Here is an 18,883-nt window from a genome sequence, read left to right as displayed (position 1 = left end):
AAAGCTTGTCTTTAGTGAAGATAGAGATGTAAAAAGACCACAGGAAAACGAATCTGATAATGAATAGCGTCAAAAAAAAAAAAAAAAAAAATATAGAGAGATAAAAATAGAAATGGAAAGATGTGAATAATATAAGGAAATAATTGTGGTGCTATTCTCATTACAGAGAAAAAGGTTAGCCCATCGGAAGAATGGAACGGCTCCACCTAATTTGGAATAAAAGACATTATGATAAGGAGGCTAGAAAGGTATTATGGGAAAGAGATTATATCAAGGATATCAAAGAAAACAGACTTAAACCTTACGCCATAGCCGAAAAGAATAGGAAAAGAAAGGAATGGAGGCGGAGATGGGATGAAAAATCAAAAATAGGGATAATCAGTAAGGCCGTTGTAATCTTTCTGATATTGACACTCCTCGGCCTATTAACGGCAATTGGAGTCAGGACATGGATGGAACTAGGGAGGACAGGTTCCATTAAACGAGTGGTTAAAGAAGAAATTGTTAAGTGCAAATCATGCAATGTATATACACCTATGGCAGAAATAGAAGTACCCATTCCTTTTAGTTCTGGGGGAAAGAAGGTTTTTGACCAAGGAAAGTATATAAGGAAGGGAGTCCAATTCTTAGCTCTCACACGAGGCTTGGTGGGAAGATGTGACAGGGAATTTTTCTCCCTGAAATTACGGATCATAAATTAAAACAAGGGCATAATGAGGGAGATGAGAATAGGCGGCTTAGCTGCATTGAATATGACCAACACCCGAGGTCAAATCGGCCTGACAAATGCCTAAAGGAATTAATGTGGAAAAAGCTGGTGCTAAGAAACAACACAGCTTTAATGGAAAATCTTATGGATAAAGGGGAGGAAATATGCAGGAAAATAAGACTTATAAAGTTAGAAATGGTTAAAAGGGGCCTGAGTGACTATAAAGGAGAAATAGGCTATGCAATAGAGGGATGTATTTCTCTGTTCCCGCACCCACGGGGTGTAAGGTCAAAGGAGGAGCAAACACTGTCTCCAACGGGATTAGTGAGTATAAACATTACAAAGCCACAAAGTAAAATTTCACCTGAGTCACCTATAGGGAAGATAAACACAACAACTCCCCCGACGGCTGCATTAGACAGTACAAATGGTAATATAACAAATAAAGGAAGTAAGAAGTGTGTAAAGAAAATGGAAACAATGAAACTTAACGGATGCAAGATAACCTTTGAGGCTTACCAGGGGCCATGCTGTGAGGAAATGATAATGAGGATAATGGAACAACTCTCAAGAGTGGCCTATAAAAACATGTGTGAGGCAGTAAGTGGGGACATGGAAATATGCACAAGGGAGGATTATGAGAAGATTTATGACGATACTACTGCAGAAGGATTCGCTGTGAGAGAAAGCTGTATTGGTGAGAAAGAAGGGATACTTCAATAGAATGTAGATATCAATCCTATATTCAGATATTAAGGAAAAAATGGGGAATAACTGAAGAGAAGTTTGGAGTGTATAAAACAAACAGAAATTAGACGAATACTCAGTGTGGAATGTCCCATCTCATGATGAGATCACAGAGGAAGAATATAACATTGTGAAATGTCCTTCCACAGTTGATAAAGAGGTTTTTTTTGCAAATTTAAATTTGAACCGTTGGGAAAAAAGGCTCTGGTTCATGATATTAAAACTATGCCATTGATGACCCCGGGGTTTACGATACAAAGAGATAAGAAGATTTCAAAGAAAATTAGATGGAAACGTGGTATTAGAGATTATAAAGGACAAAAAATGTAGCGTAGACGCCGTAAAATGGTATGTCAACATTTTCCAGAAATGGAAAGACGTAACAAAAAATTGGACTAGAAATTTCACATACGGGAATGGGACGCAGTGTAAATCAATAAAGTTACAGGAGACTATTTTGGACAAAATAATGATGCAGGAATTTTGGGATAAAGAATTAAATAGGAGCCTGTATCATACAGGGAATGGTAGTCTGCCACGGATTCAAAGGAGGAAATATTGGATTGCACAGAGAAGCGATGACAGAAATCCTTTAAGACACTGTGTTTTTAATACAACCAAATCCCGATGAAAAAAAAAAAAAAAATGGTTAAATGATGATGAACCAAACAGTGTGGTGGATAAGTTAAAAAAAAAAAAAAAAAAAATAAATGTGTATGTCTATCATACTGGGGGTTGATTTGACGCAGGCTACGAATGCATATAAATTAATACTGGAAGTGGTCTTCAGCAACACCAGCAGAAAGGTAGCTGAAGAACCGTTTAGAAGTGATTTATGGGAAGAAGCGATGTGGAACTGCAGCGGACACCTACCTATAAATCTCACAGAACTAAGAAAGGAAGCAAAGATGAGGCCCTCTGCATTCTTTGAAGCCTGAGAATGGAGTCAATTAGCAGGTTTATTACTGGGACAGAATGAAGGCTGGAATAGTTTTGATTCGGCTGTAATGGGAGTCTTAGTGATTCCGCACCTGATAGCAATCCCTAGGGAGGATGGGTCGGTGTTACATAAATTTTTGGCTTATCCATTGCCTCCCGAAGACCATGACGGTTTGGAATTTTTTAATGAGAGGAACACCTTTGATTGGAAAGGAAAAATAGAAGTTAAGAAGGATTTGGGGAGTTTTTCTGATGAGATCAGGGTAGAAAATATGACAGAATGGGGAGAAGCAAGGAAGGAGTTTTTGCCAGAGGATATGCGCATATTAATAGAGGACATGCATATACGTTGGCAGATGCAGTTCTTTTATTCGTACCTGACTAAAACTACTTTTGGAAAGAGACAAGAGTGGATGGATGTGATGAAAATGTATAAGGCATACAAAGCATTTTTACAAAGAATAGAATATGAGAATACAGAGAGTACAGGTGAAATCTGGATTAAACCTTGGGCAGAAAAATTAGCTGCAAAAAATGTACATTAACAAATGAAGATAGGAAAATCCGCCATCTACTCCCAGACTTTTTGCACACAATTAAAAAGCATCACAAACACCAGGGTGAATGGAATTGGCAAGACTTCATACAGTCACCGTTCCCCTATCAAATGACTTTCCTCTATACCACCGAGAGATCATTATTCCTCACGGCACCCATAAATGATTGGAACGGCGAAAAGGATAATGAGACAATATTTAAGAAATGGTTGCCACTAACTCCTGATGCTCAATGGCATCAGCTTCGCTGGTCTCACGAAGATGAATCATGGAATCTGACGATTACAGAGGCGGCAGGTGCGAGAATAATTGGAAAGAAACCAGTAATAAAGAATGGTGAGACTTATGTAGAAAATATATGGAATACAGCTGAAGTTGAATGGCAACCTTGTAGGATGAGAGGAGGCGAATGGGAGTGTCTTAAAGATAAAACTCTAATACAGGAACTAAAGAAAACTGTAAATTCCACATATGCCTTTGCATCACACGATATGCTGACCGAGAACAGAAGAGGGATGTGTGTGATTCCCGGAAAGCATGTGAGGGTACCTCACTGGCCATCCCATGTGGCGTCTGTCGGATGGTTACAGGGAATAGACATAGGAGGATTGATGTATGATAGATTGAGGTTTGTTAGAAATGTGCTTTGTGATGGAAACAAATTAAAAAATAGGGAGAAAACTGTTCCAATTTTTCAGGAATGGAAAAATGATAATACAAAAATGAAACTAAAAGAAGATAGCCCATGGTATATCCCAACTGATACTGTGAGGAATTGTGCAGTGACAGAAATCGATAACTCAAGAATTGTACTGGAGGCCTCGGATGATGTTTTTAACTGTGAAGCAATAGGGAAGCATAGTTATAGAGAAAAGAGTATGGAAAAAAGGGGGACAGGCCTGCCAGCTTGGAGGATGTTTGGGGCTATGATGATCGGGGTCGCCGTGCAGGGAGTAAAAAAGGGAGTGGTTGAAACTGCTCAAAATGTTTGGTGGTGGACCAAAGAAATAATGTGGTACCTTAAATGGATAATGCTAGCTATTGGGGGTATAATATTTTTGGCAGTAGTAGGAAAAATATTAGCAATTTTAAACTGCTGCAGAAAAATGTGCAACTGGGCATTTAGTAGAGCAGATAGAAGACACGAAACATTAGTGACTCAGTCTGCCAGGAAGTTGGACAAAGAAATACAAAAGAAGAAGAAAAGGCATCGTTTTAGGAAGAAAGGAGAGGCCCTTTAACCAGGGGCCTCCTGCTCAGCAAAGGCGTAAAAAACATCATAAGATTGGGCGTTGACAGGGCGTTCCCCGCCCACGGGGGGGGGGAATAGAGGGCTCCTCTCAAGAGATATATACTGCCCATGAGGCGCCTTTCGTTACTCTTGCACAAGGAAACGACCTGCAGGAGAACTGATAAGCAGCTAACAGGCGACTGACAGAGACCTGACCAGATAAAAGGAGAATAGAAATGGCTGAAGCAACACCCAAATTCTATCATCCGGTAAATATAACAACGACTCTCACATCCACACCTATGCCTTGCAACACGGCACTAAATAACCCTTTAGAGGGTACACTGGTTTTCAGCTGTTTAATACAACTGATATTGTGCTATGCTAATACAACAAAAATATTAAGAAACAACACAAATACGAATATGGATTGGGAATTTTGTAGTAAGGAATGGGAAAAGTGTGAGAAAAATCGACTGACAACAACTGAGGCACTAACTGCCTACTGCCACCACTATGTCCCTTCGGATGATACACTTGTGTTCCGCTGTTTAATACAACTGATGTTGTGTTATGACAGTGAAATTCAAAATAACACAGAAAGAATAATAGCCTGGCAACTTTGTGCAAAGCAATTGGAAAATTGTGAGGCAATGACACTGGCACTTAACGAAAACTCAGCTGTCAGCCATGAGAATATAATTCTAAAAATTAACGCAGACTTCTTTCTGCTGGCCATAATAGCATGTCTATTGATTTTGATAGCAAGGAGAAACAACTTAATTGAATGGATAAAGGTTTTAACCTCATCAATTATGATAATTGTGGTGGGTGTTCTCAGAAGATTCCTGCTGAGAATCACACCTTTACATACCTCCTTAGTAATTTTTTACATTTTATTTGGTGGCCTCCCTACCCGCAATTGGCAGGATGAATTCTGGATTGCGACCACAGTTATATACATCCTAGATATAATTTTAACTATAGTTAGGATAAAGACAACAAGAGTTAACCACTTTCGTTTTATAGGCGCAGGTATATATTCAATTTGTTTTCTATTAATATTAATAGCTATGTACAAAAAGGGATCGGCCCTCAGCAAAAAAATGACAAAAAATTTAGCAATAACATGGGGGTTTTTTATCTTCTCAGGAATCATCATGATAATTATGGGACAACCTACACAAGTTTTGGCCATAGCCTTTGTGGGGTTCGTCATAGGAATAAATCACCATAAAAGATTGATAGTACGGGATAGAAATGTTATTGACAGGGGAGGAATCCCCTTGCATAATATTTAATTTCATGCTAATGTTTGAATTCTCCTCCCCCATCATAGGACGGAAAATTGGTGCCCCGCGACATGACACTTCTACCAGAAAAAGCAGAATGGTACACCAAACAAATAAGGATTGCGGATGCAGAGCACGAGAGATCCCCAAGGGATTATGCTCCTGTGGGCGTCAGTAAAATGAGAGAAATTAATGACGATGCCTGGTTTTGGATGTCTTTCAGGCTTAACAAGTATAGATCTGATGGGAGAAATGGAGAGTTGCGCAAGGTGATTTGGGATACCTCAGGAATAAGGGGACAAGATGGATATTTAAATGACACGCCATACCCTTTCCGTAGGTGCGTGGGACTAAATCTCCCTACACCAGCATGGATTAGAATTAATGGGGCCCAAAGAGAAAATAAGAATATAAAGACTACAATGATCATGTCCAAAGGTTTATTGATCCAAAACGAAAACAGAGAGTACAGATCTGCCTGTTTGGAATTAGATGTTGACGGTAATCCCTTTGTTTCGGAAGACAAGCCCCTGCATTGGCACCCAGGGGTTCTACCGCGTGACGTGATGATACCAAATGGGGCCACAATGGCAGAGGCTTTTGAAACTGATACAACTGGCTTTTTGCCCTTGTATGAGTTGCATCCTCGAATGGGAGTAGAGTTGTGGGAGGTGTTAATCAACCCACAGGATGGGGGGTGCCCATTTTGGCTTTTCGGGCAGAGGTTATTTTTAATGACACCAGAACCTTCAGTGAGATGGAACGATAGGGAAATGGCCGCTAGGCACCCCGATTACAAAAAGCAATCGGAAAGGATAAGCTGGGGTTTACGAGGCAGCACACGCTGGTGCCACACGGGGAGGAGGTGGTCTGCTTCTATGACATGTGACAGGGTCAGAATGGAAAGCGACCCCCTGAACTCGCGGGATCTTAGATCCACTGATTGCGGGGGTCCTGATTTAACGTACTGGGGGGATGCTTGGGTGCCCCGCAATAAAAAAGTCTATGAGACACCCTTGACCCTGGGGAATTACCCCTATCCGGACAGGGATACTCCTTATTTCTTCAGTGAAATTACTGAGGGAAGGATGAGTTACCTGAACCCCCATCTTTACCTAATGACGAGAGCAGAAGCAAGGAAAGTTAATTTTACTGCACTCAGACAGGTGAGAGAGTTAGGCGATGGAATGGAGACAATTAACATCGGGAGTGACTACATCTCGTTTTACCAGAAACGATACCAAAAACAAAACAGAAAAAACAACATCCTTGAAAAAAACAGATGTGGGGATATGTCCAAAATTCCTGCCGTGGCTCGGTTCCTGGCACTAGGTTGGAGCATGAGTGATGATAAAGACATAGAAGAGAAACTTAGCATTGAGGACGGGGAGGGAAGTGATTCTTCTTCAGGAGATGAAAAAGCTGGAGTTGGTTCCCCCGCTAAAAGACGAGGAGAGGATGGAGATGATATGGGTCCGGAGTGGAAAAAGGAGAGAATGGCTCTGACTGAGGCCCTGTCTGTGTCACCTCCTCGTGCTGTCTCACAGTCTCCTGCGTGTATGGAGATGGAATGGGAGAGAGATGACAACACAGGAGAGATCTTCTTTGCCGAAAGGGTGGCCAGAATATCCCCCTTCCCCACTGTGATGAAAGTCGAGTCTGCTGATGAAGTGGCTGACTGCTTTCCCCCGCTGGAAAATGAATCGGATGATGATGGGGCGGAGCTGTTGGGTGCAGAGACATTCGTGGGTGAAAGGGGGGGGGAGGCCCCCAATGAAGGCATAGAGACAGTGACACCTGCCCCGACTGATGACAGTCTGGAGAGACTGGAGCGGGCGTTCTCGGTTCTCAGCGTCATACTGGAAGACGTCAGGGGTGTCGTTATGTCGGTTGTGAAGGAGGGTCTCATCCCGCCACAAGGGGCCTCGGATGCCAGCAGGCTCTGAGAAGTAACGCCGTAAGGGGTTGACACCCTAGACGGGGGTGGCTACTCTGGAAACACCCGGCGGGCGACAGCTCTGACCGATGCCGGTCATATATGCTCATGATGATTAATAAGGAGGATGTTGTACGTTGTGTGTATTAATCATTCATTCATTATTATGCAAAGAAGTGTTTATTTAACCACTACAGCTATATGCCTGTCCTGATGTGTCACGCCTATTAAAACTGCTATTATTATTATAAAAAATGATAGGAAAAATGTTACACAAGAAAAGTTATGACCATCTGGTGCTAACACTTCTATTTTCATAAAAAAAGGGATACTGTGTTTTGCTAAAACGCCTTGTGCAACCTTTTACACTGTTGTACTCCCGTTGAACCATGACATCTGCATATATGCATAACCTTTTGTACTCTTGTATGCCATGACATCTGAGTGAACTTGAAGCATCTGTTACACCAGTAAGGCATTGAAAAAAAAATGAACTTGTATTCTCTTTTCCTATTCGCTAAGGCGGTCAGGGCATGAATTATGACACACTATCACGCCACGCTTCTTGCTATATATATCTCACTGATTGTTAAGAACGGGAGCTTTTTAGAGGGAGAGCTTTTTAGAGACGGACATTCTGGTTGTTCGGCAGGCCCCTGTCCGTTCTTGCCAGGCTGACAGTTCAGGACTTTGATACTTTGAAACTTGTGATTGACTTTTGATTTTCTTTTTGTTTAATTTTTGTGAAACCTTTAATAAAATATATTAACTATTAAGAAGCCTTCTTGAGTAAATTAACCGCCTGCAATCATCCACCTGAGACAGCGCCCGGGTTTTGAAAAAGATACACTCCTAGACCTCTGGTAAGTGAAAGCCCCCTCGGCTCCTTTCCTCACAGAGAAGGGAAAGGGGGGGGGCTAGCTCATACTGTTGTAAAAAAGAATTGTTTCCAGCTTTGACCTACACTCGGTGGGTCTTAATATCAATCCCACAAAATAGCGAGACGACTCTTAGACTTCCTATAAGAGGAGGTACAATTAGTCTTATCTTTTATTAGAAAACAATAATAAAGGATAGGCAGCCAGCCTCGGTGACAAGGTAGAGGGGGAATTCTTGTATTAAGAACGGCAGTTTTAGATCCCCTACCGTTATAAAGTCCCGCGGGCTATCGACAATACTGTACTTTAATTTATTAGAATAAGAACCACGTACTGTGAAAGTAAATACAAATAAACATTAACTTAACATTAACATTGGGGGAACAATACCATTGGCCTAGCATTAGCAATAACCTGGCAATAGCCTAGAAATAGCATTAACCAAGTATTAGCTTTAACCTAGCTTACCTTTTTACCTAGATTTAGCATAAAGCAAACATGAGTATTAACCTCGCAATTGCATTAACCTAGTATTAGCATTAACCAAGCAATAGCATTTACCAAGCAGTTAGTATTAGGCAAACATTAGCAATAACCTAGCAATAGCATTCATAGATACAGCATTTATAATGTGATGGCGAGGAAATGGCAAAGGATTTTCCAGTGACATCCTAGGCCCCTCCCACTGATCAAACCCTGTTTCTTCTTCATCAGCAACCTGCTCCTATCTGTCTAGGTTCATCCAAAAATATTTTGAGGTCAAGAAGACATATCGTCTTTCAGCTAGAGCTGTTAGCGTCAGACACCACTAGAAGTGGCGCCATCTGAGAACGCAAGGCATGATGGGTAATTTTCACATTCATTCTTGTTTAGAGCTGGACAGTTATCATGTGTATCAAATATGAGGCTGTTTGAAAGCTGTATATGAGAGTTATAGCGGTTTTTCTATTATGGCGTGCTAAAAAGAGCCAGTCGAGAACGCGGGGATTTGTTTCAAAGCAGTCATGAATAAGCTTAAAAGTCAGTCTCCAGGCTCTGAAAATGAAGTTTATCAATACAGAATGGATGTCAGCCAATCAGAGTTCTTTCTACCAACACAGCAATCTTATGAGCTGTTTTAAGCATTACTATTGGCTGCTCGAGCTGCTCATCAAAAGTCAATGTGTGTTCTTGATCTGAGAGTAGAGAAAGTCCCATGGCTTTATATTCCAGCAGAAATCTCTAACGTGACTTTTGTCAAATCAAGAGGAAAGATGAAGACTGAGGTGGAGAAGCAACAGAATAAAGGCACAAACATGTTCATGAGGAACAGAGTCACAGAGGTTCCTCTGACTCTGTGTGTGTGGCGGACTGCACTTGATCTGCTTTCAGTCCATGCACAGTCTGCCCTGAGTCAGAGAGAGAGTGATAACAAACGAGATAAATAGCTTGTAAAACTAAGAGAAACATTATCTAAGGTGGAGACAGAGAACAGACACATTTCATCTGCAGTGTGGAGTGTGTCTGCTCTGATCAGCTGCTTGTGTGTGAGGATCAGCTGTGGCTCTGAGCCTCTTACTGTCCTCACAGCAGTGAGTAATACATGCTTTTATGTCTCTAAAACATCAGAAAACTCTCCAATAACACAAGATAAAGTATCTACATTTGTTACTAGTCTCTATGGAGAAAACAGTCACAAAGAGTTCCACAGTTGTGTGTGTGTGCACGCAAGAGTTCACAAGAAGTCTGGTGAGTTTTTCAGGAGGGGAGGGGGGAGTGTGGAGCATCTCATGATTCTACATATTGCAGCTTTAAAGCATGATATAACAACTGTAGCACAACTAGCATGTGGTCAAGATACATGTGTGTTTGTTGAGAGCTGACTGAACAAAGGCTCTTGATTGGTAGCTTTTGAAATTGGTAAAAAAATTAATATTTGATGAGGGAGTTGGAATTCCCTCTAAACTGAGGACCAAGATAAGACCACACACTATCATAACTGTTGTTGACATTAAGATTGAACTGTAAGAGAAAAAAGATAGAGCATGAGAGGGATTTTCAGAGCCCCCCCACATGTCAGTGGTGTAGTGTTTATCACATTCATGTAACATGTGAAAGGTCCCTGACTTAAAACCAGACAGAAACAGTGTTTTTTTAATCTCAGATATTTAATAAAAGTTTCTTTCATTTGAATTTTGTTCTCATGCATCAGACGGTGAATATCAGTGAAATGACATCAGCAAAGCTACTGTTTAGTTTGTGAGATAAAGTCTAGATTATCATACAGATTCATAATCTGGTCCATGTGATTATAGAGAAGCTAGGAAACAATAGCAGTAATGATGTTTATTAGGATATACTTGTTGCATGTCTTGCAGGAACCTCCTTAAATATCTTTACAAGTGTCGTGTTCTGATTCACCAAGCAAGAAGGAAGAGGTGTTGAGCAGAACAAGCTACAGCTATATCCAAATTAAAGAGCACTATTTAGTAAAGGACTGACTGTTACATTTATTGATAGACTTTATTTATGAACAATTTATCAACTAAAATATATCTTTTTGTATGAAACATCATATTTGAAATGAGAAAAGGATCTTTGTGGATTCATCACCTTTAGGAAGGAACATGTAAAGGTCTGTAATACCAACTCTCACACAAGTCCAAATAGTGACGCTGACACTTTTTATATCAATGGTTAAAAATGGAAGAACAACTGTGTGGTTTATATAGAGACATTGATGAAGCCTTGGAACATTTATTCTATTTTTGCCCAGAAACTAAAAGGTTTTAGTGTGACTCACTAAAAATGAACAATATTAATATTTTTGAATGATAATCTTTGTAAAATGCCTACAGTCAGCTGATTGAGGCTGTGTGTGTCAGACACTTTCTGTATCCACGGACCAATAAGATCATTCATTCATTCATTATACACTTTCATTAAACACTGTGGTGACACTGACAGCCTCAGCAGGAACATACAGCAGTTGTGCTGCTATACACAAAGTGTGGGGGGCCCTTTCTCACCCCTGTCACAGGAGCGTGCACGTAGCCAGGCTGACATCACCTGGGTTAAGAGAGTGAGTTGATATTTTTATTTATTTTTATTCATTCAGTTCATTTCCGACATGGTTGCAATCACAGAAATTCACTTTGACAGTCAGAGCAGAAATCACATCGTCACCATTTTTTTTTTTTTGTCTTTTTGCATGCCGGAAAGGGCGACGGAAAAAAGCAATTTGCTTATCTAAACCCGTCCCCTGCTTTGAACACAGAAAGTTTTACATCAAAGCTCATTTCTTTCCTGGTCAAACATTCTTATCTTCTTCATACCACAATTTCATCTTTTCATTTATGTTTTTTTTTTTTTTTTTTTCCTTTTTTGTGTTGGATGTGTTCTCATCTGCAGTCATTGTTCCTGTTATTACTCCTCCTCTGGTGGATCCGGTGGTCGCGATGGACCTGTTTTTTTTCTTCCAGCCATAGTCTGGGCCCAAGTTTTCTCAGACTCAGGTTTTCTCAGGCTCTCTTCAGATGCAGCTGTTCGCTGCTCGCTGTTAATCTCCCAAGGTGGTGTTATCAGACAGGAGTATTGCACTCCTGCAGAGCATCTGAAACACGTCTGTTCTCTTCCAAGACTCAGGAAAGACTGAGATCATCAGTGAGATTATCTCAGTTCATAGTGCAGCTGCTCTCTGACAGAGAATGTTTGGTTAGGTGAAACCCGCTAACGGAGATAAATCCAGGATATACGTATCCAGCTTTGTAGTACAGGCCCACAGAGCTACACATCTTTAAACTACAGATGATCGCTTCATCTTCATAATAAACATCTTTAGAGGAACAATTGTTTACACAAATAATGTGTAGTAGAAGTGGTGTTTGTGTGACTTTTTCCAACACATGTGACTTTGTGACAGAGAATCAGTGTGAACGCGTCCCTGGGGCATTTGTGTGTAAACTGTGTGTGTGTGTTTTCTCGCCCTGCAGCATCTGTGGCTTCAATCCCAAACTTTAATGCATTTTTAGTTTATTTTAATACACATTTTTCCACTTTCAAGACACTTACAACTCATTTCCACCACTTTTGCATCTAATGTCACATATGTTGACCAATTATTGTCACTTTTATCCTTTTTCATCGTATTTCATGATTATTTTTGCCAATTTAATCACATACACCTTTTGTCATGCCCATTTTTTGAAAGTTTAAACTAATTGTTCCAATATTGACACTTTGAAAACACTTTTTCTGTCTGTTTTTGTCCATTCTAATTTGCAACTTTTAACCAATTTCTGTGGTTGTTAAAATCCCATTTCACAACTTTTTCCACTATTTTTGGCCATTTTTATTTCTGATTAAAACAAGGATTTACATCTTTAAGATGACTATATACTATGGCCCAAATAATAGTAAACGTCCTGCATAACAGTGAATATTATTCAGATTAATAAATACATGTGTTTATCACATAGAACGACGGACTTTCATTTTGCTGACTTCATGGATGGGACCCCTAAATGCTCTGTCTCTCTCTCTCACACACACGCACACGCACACGCACACACACACACACACACACACACACACACACACACACACACACACACAGGCTTGGGGAGTAATGGATTACAAGTAACAGCGTTATGTAATCTGGATACAAAAATAATGTAACTATAATCTGTTACAGTACATTTAAAAACATGTAATCAGATTATCAGTATTTTTATTCAAAATGGGGATTACTTAGTGGGATTACTTCTTCAAAACAAACAGAATATACACCGTGCAACAGATGCACAGAGTGCGCACACATTGCGACACTTCGTAGCACTTCACCATGAACGTGAAACCAATACTTCCTGCCTAGCTGTTTACCATCATGACTCAGGAGTTTTCACTGCATGAAAATTCCTGAGTCATTGTTTGCTGTGACCACACCAAATAAAACACGGAAAGGTAAATTACAAAGATGAATCCAAAGTTAACTTCTGACACAAACTCTCTACACCATAGACTGTAAACACACATCTCCACTACGCATCCTCAAGTTGCCTTCACTGACTGCCAACGCTGTAGGAATTAGGAACATCTACAACGGACACATCCAACAAACAGCAGAGATGTTACAATATAAAGCTATTATGGTAACAGCTAACTTATATGATATTGTGCAGTAACATAACAGCTGTATATGTGTTTGCTGTGTCTATCACTGCAGGATGCAGAATAACTGCATTTGTTTGTCTAAGAAATAATTTTCAACAAATTGAATTAAAGTCACTTCCTGTACATTACATGAAAGACATGCTGACATACCAAAAATAACTAATAATTAACTATGGGGCATGTTATTACGTAAAACATCTACTTTATGGCATTTTTTTCCTGTAATTTTTTAATTAATTTAAAACCAGGGAAACAGAAAAAACCAAAAACAGGAAAAAATAAAAACCAAATGCAAAAAAAATGGTGTATTTCTGATTGGTTTTAAAATCAAAATAACAATGGTAACTAATTATATAATTTTGTTTGTTTGTCTTTTTTACAAAGTGCAGTTGATTCTATATCTATATCATAAAAAATCTATGACTGCAGGTGACAGATAGAACACATTTTTGCGGAGGTACGTCTTTTAAATTAACGCATGCCTCGAGATGCGTTCAAAGTCCCTGGAAAACCCAGAAATTTGTAAAATATCCCCACACAGCCCTGACACCACATGAAAACAAAAGAGGACATGTCTAAAACCAGATGTATGGTCACCATACATGTCATCATTATTTAATAATGAATAGAAAAAATAAAAATGCAGTGTGATAGTTTGGTCACATGGGAGAGATTTATTAAGTTTTATTATTAATATATGGACTTTTGGTATTGTTTACCATATTTGCATTGAAAAAGGAACCTTGGGGTGAAATATTAATTAGAACATATTTTCAAATTAATATCAAAATAATAATGACTCACTGGAACACATCTGTAACCTTTGCACACCCAGAAACACAATATATTATGACTGTAAATATCATGTCTTCTATTAAAATCTGTATATTACAATAATTAGCATATTAGCACACACTTAGCTATAATAGAGCTTTTCATCTGTAAACCCTTCTTAGAAACCAATGATCACACAATGTGTTGCCTGTTATCTCACGCTACGAGGTGACTATTGTTGGAATTGACCTTGTATAAATAAAGTTTCATTGAATTAATATGTGACCTTTGACAAATAAACAGTGGTTGCAAATATCAAACTACTTATGTGTAACTCTATTGTAGTCCAGTCATCACATTTATAAACTATCTTAGTCATCTAGGATCTGTGCACCCTCAGAAAATCAGCTGCTCACATTATTTTGACCTGAAATGATCTGATTTTCCACCGTTTGTAATTCTTCTCCAGTCTGCATTGACTCCTCCCACCAGAGCGTCATGTTTAAGGGAAGAAGAAAATGACCTTAGGTCTCACATGTTAGATGGCACTTAAACTGAGACATATTTGAATACTTTACATTGTAGTGTTGCACAAATGTTTGATCATTTTGTTTTTGCCTTCTTCACGTGACAAATCACAGCACTTTATACAGCAGCATATTATGTGTTTTGTTCATTGCTGTTGGTTTTGCTTTAAAAAAGTCTTAAATTGTCTTAAATTTGACATAAAAAGTGTGCAGCAACCACTGTTTCTGGTGTACGGTTCATACTGTTAATAAATATTGATGGTACTCATACTCCTGGTTGTGATTCTGATAAGATGTTTATTCTAAGAACAAAAACTGGTTTAAAAATTTTGGTTTTAGTTTTAATATAGATTGAGGTTTATTTCAAGATGAGTCAACTTGTATCAAGAAACAGCTTAATCATTTTTCATTAATACTGAGTCATTTTTTACTTAGATTAGTTGTTTTCTTCTTGTTCCGAAGCTTTCATTTGCATAAATTAAAAAAGCTAAAATTTTTTAACAAGAATTATTTGTTTATATTCAGTATATTTAACTTGTTATTGTGTTGTAGGAAGTTTGATTTCAAGTAATTTAATCTAAAAATCATCCATTTCTGCTTATTTTAACCCTTTAGAATACTTATCTTGTTAACCACGACATTAATTCTAATTAAATTCAGTACATCTACACGTCTGCTATATGTTGTCACCACTAAAATGTCGTATTGTTTTTCTAGATCATCACCAACTCAGGTTGATCCAGGCTGATTAAAACCATCCCATCTGAGCTGAGACATGAACTGATCCATTTATTCACACATTAGTTCTTCTAAAGTCTTTAAACACTTTTATTGATACACAGACCTGGTCAGAGCAGGTTACACTCACAGTTAGGATCATGGAAAATAACATTTGCTCCATCTCAGTATCTAGTTTAGACTTTTTTAGACCTGTGTCCTGGGTATGATGGGTTCACGAGGGGAACAGTACTCAGCCATGTTGGGAAGTCCAGAAATCACACAGCATTTCACCCAATCATTTTGGTCCATGCCAGAAAATACCACAGACCAAGTATTTGTAGTGTAGTCATAGCACTCAACAATTTTTCCAGTCCGACAAGAGACAACAAAGATCTGCTTGTTCATCACTGCAATGTCAAAGTATCTGTGTCTGTGGACCATTTCAGGGACATCGTACCAGGTGTTGGTCACTGGGTCATAAGCCTCAGCAGACCTCAGATCTCTGAACCCATCTCTGCCTCCAACTGCAAAAATGTGGCCCATATATGCAACGACCCCAAGGTCACACCGAGGTGTTCCCATAGGAGTGATCAGTGTCCACTGGTTGGTGTCTGGGTTGTAATACTCAGCAGTATTCAGTACTCTATTACTCCGTCCTCCACATATGTAAATCTTGTTGTTCAGTGTGGTGCAGCTGGCCCTGATCCTCTCTTCATTCATTGATGCAATGAACGTCCACTGGTTGATGTCGGGCTGGTAGCGTTCAGCAGTTCTTAGTGAGGTACCATCATCCCTGTAGCCTCCCATAGCGTAGATGCATCCCTTTAGCACGGTAACACTCACAAAGCTCCGTGACTCCTGCATTGGTGACATTTCCTGCCAAGTGTGTGTGACTAGGTTAAACCTCCACACTCTGTTGGAGGGGTCGGTCCATCTTAAAACACCACCCACAATGTAGAAGCATCTACCAAGGAAGACAGTGCTGTAGAATAGTAAGTGAGCCATGGTATCCTCCAGACTGGGATGAGTGTGAACTGTGATCCAGCTGTTAGTTCTGTAGTCAAAGGCCTCTATGGTCTTAGAATATATTCTAAACATCAGTAAGACGGCGTTTGGCAAGCGACGGCAAAACAAGGCGTTGTTGATCCCAGACTCAGAGCAGAGTAACGAAGGTTGAGACATGACTTTCAGGGTATCAGAGACCAAGAGGTGGGACTCAGGGTTTGTTTTTACCACATCATTGTTAAGCACATTGTCTGTGATGTAACTTTTGTCCATCAGCCCCAGTCGTACTTTTGGTAACAGAGTAGAAATGGCTCCCTGTCGTTCCTCAGGCATGTGGTTTATCCATCTTAAAATACTTTGATAAACTGTGATCTCCTGGGTCACAGTAAGGTCATCCTGATCCAGGATTTCAGCCAGCTCCTGCTCCTTAAGCTGCAAAAACTCTTCACAGAGTGAAACCTCCTCAAAATTCTCACAGATAAAGTGAAAGGCCTCATTCTTCAGTTGAAACAAAATGGGAATATAATAGGCATTTGCAAACTGCCACAACCCAATGCAGTTTTCTTGGCAGAGATGATCCTTAATGACATCAAAGCATGTTTGTTCCAGACTCTTTACATTGAACTGATGCACTTCCATCATTAGATCAAAATTATTGCTGTTGTCAGAGATAGAATAAGTAAAGTCACTGAGTCCAAGGAGTTTGTGAAATGTTCTGACAATGAAGATCATGTGAAGATGAAAGCATTTTAGAACTTCAAAGATGAAAGCATTTTAGAGCCTAAAGCTTTCATTTCTTCCAAACAGAATGTTGCCATAGTTACCAGCAAAAGAGCTTTTGCTGAGTGTTGTTAAGTTGACAATTTGTTATATTCTTCAGTAATTTTGTTATATTTTAGTTTTAGTGCATGTAAAATAGTTCACATACATAATATTGTTGTTTCATGTTTTCAGCATTTCTGATTGATGTTTTATAATAAAATACAAACATAGGTTTAATATTTGAGTCTCTGTTTCTCCAGTGATAAGCAGAGGTTCTGGACACTGGACTAACTAGGGCGTCTGTGCCCCAGCACGTTTGACACCTATAGTCTGGATTGTTTACCTATTCTCAGTGAAATTGTGCTGTTCCTGTACCTGGTTACAGAACACTTTGTTGGCATAGTACCGACCTTCCCTTCAAGACAATGATAGCAACACATAGTCTCTGATTTTCCAAGTTTGCAGAAAACGGGAAAACAAAAAAATAACTTCCTGAGAACTATTTACACAGTTTTGCCAGATTTTGCCAATAAAAGGGATGTTAAATGTTAAAGGTGATAAATATACTTCCTGCACTAAGTAACCTCACAAGTTCATTACTTTGCACTTGATCTGGTGACATGTTGGTAACCACGGTGATGTGGTTGAGTGAGAGCGCACAGAGCTTCTCGATCAGCTTCTGAACGTGTGCACTGGGCCAGTGGTTTTCTTCTGTAATCAGCCATTGAATAGAGCAAATTTTACACAAATCACCAGTTTCAGAGCAAAAAGCTGAGAAAAACAGGCTTTTTCTAAAAAAACATCTCTCAGTGACTTTAAAGAAATTTCTTTTGCTTAATTGAAAATAATAACATCTGAACATTGGTATCCTTTGGCTTTTGTTTATCAAAAAAACAACATTTGGCTCCAAAACTAAGCCCATTTATTGCAATTTAACCATGTAGTGTTAAAAAGTGCCAGTTAAGTCAACTAACTTACTACTAACAAATATTATATAATTTCTAGGGTGAGCCTATTTGCTATGGTAACCTAGAAACCTGTGTGTGTATGTGTTTGACAAACACTGGAATTATGTTTTTAGCAGCTGAGAAAATTAATTTATATCATGCTTAATAAAGTATTTCTATTCTATATCAAAATATTGTGCTGCTGACATTATTAGAATTGTCACAGTGATGATCAGAGACCAGAGAGTGTTTAAAGTCCACAACACTTCAGAGCACAGGCACTGAGACGTACCACAATATTTAATGCTACAATTTCTCTAATTTAATCCCTTTTTTCTCAAATGTAAAGCTTTTAAGGCCTTAGATTTGGTTACATCACATTTAATACTTTACCTTTTTAAGGATTTAAAGACCATCTACCCTGGTTTGTGTGTGCACGTGTGCAGTGCTTGATTCTGATCACACCGCTTACGTCTCCTCCGCTGGCGGAGTACGAGGCTCCACAGGCTGCTGGGTGTAGCCGCTGTAGCAATCTGAAGCTAGAGTTGCCGCATCTATCGGACTATAACTGTTTGATTTACATAAATCTAAGATTATCTGATGGTCGTGTACTATTTTAGAGTAATTACGCTGCAGGTTCACTGATAAATTATTAGAACTGACTGAGTTATCTGCTGTTTTATATCCATGCTAACGCTAACCTCTGCA

At 39.2% G+C, this 18,883-nt stretch overlaps 2 protein-coding genes across 3 annotated transcripts in view; one reads left to right on the top strand and one right to left on the bottom strand.

Annotated features, from left to right (window-relative positions):
- LOC114459876 (transcription factor 7-like) overlaps positions 1 to 18,883 on the bottom strand; it is a 131,380-nt gene that overhangs the window by 70,480 nt on the left and 42,017 nt on the right. The gene's annotated exons all lie outside the window — the stretch shown is intronic.
- Positions 3,931 to 7,901, top strand: LOC114459872 (uncharacterized). Its single transcript, XM_028442018.1, has 2 exons — positions 3,931 to 4,452; positions 5,523 to 7,901. Exons 1-2 carry the CDS (start codon positions 4,420 to 4,422, stop codon positions 7,419 to 7,421), a joined length of 1,932 nt encoding a protein of 643 aa, XP_028297819.1. The 5' UTR covers positions 3,931 to 4,419; the 3' UTR covers positions 7,422 to 7,901.

Source organism: Gouania willdenowi, unplaced genomic scaffold (assembly GCF_900634775.1).
Source record: "Gouania willdenowi unplaced genomic scaffold, fGouWil2.1 scaffold_370_arrow_ctg1, whole genome shotgun sequence".
NCBI lineage: Eukaryota > Metazoa > Chordata > Actinopteri > Blenniiformes > Gobiesocidae > Gouania > Gouania willdenowi.
This window is presented reverse-complemented; position numbering and strand designations above follow the sequence as displayed.

Excerpts from the sequence above, each read along its gene's own strand:
- LOC114459872 (XM_028442018.1), top strand. The coding sequence starts at position 4,420 with ATGGCTGAAGCAACACCCAAATTCTATCATCCG. Across the intron at positions 4,453-5,522 it reads CACCCAAATTCTATCATCCG|GACGGAAAATTGGTGCCCCG; the intron begins GTAAATATAACA and ends CCCCCATCATAG.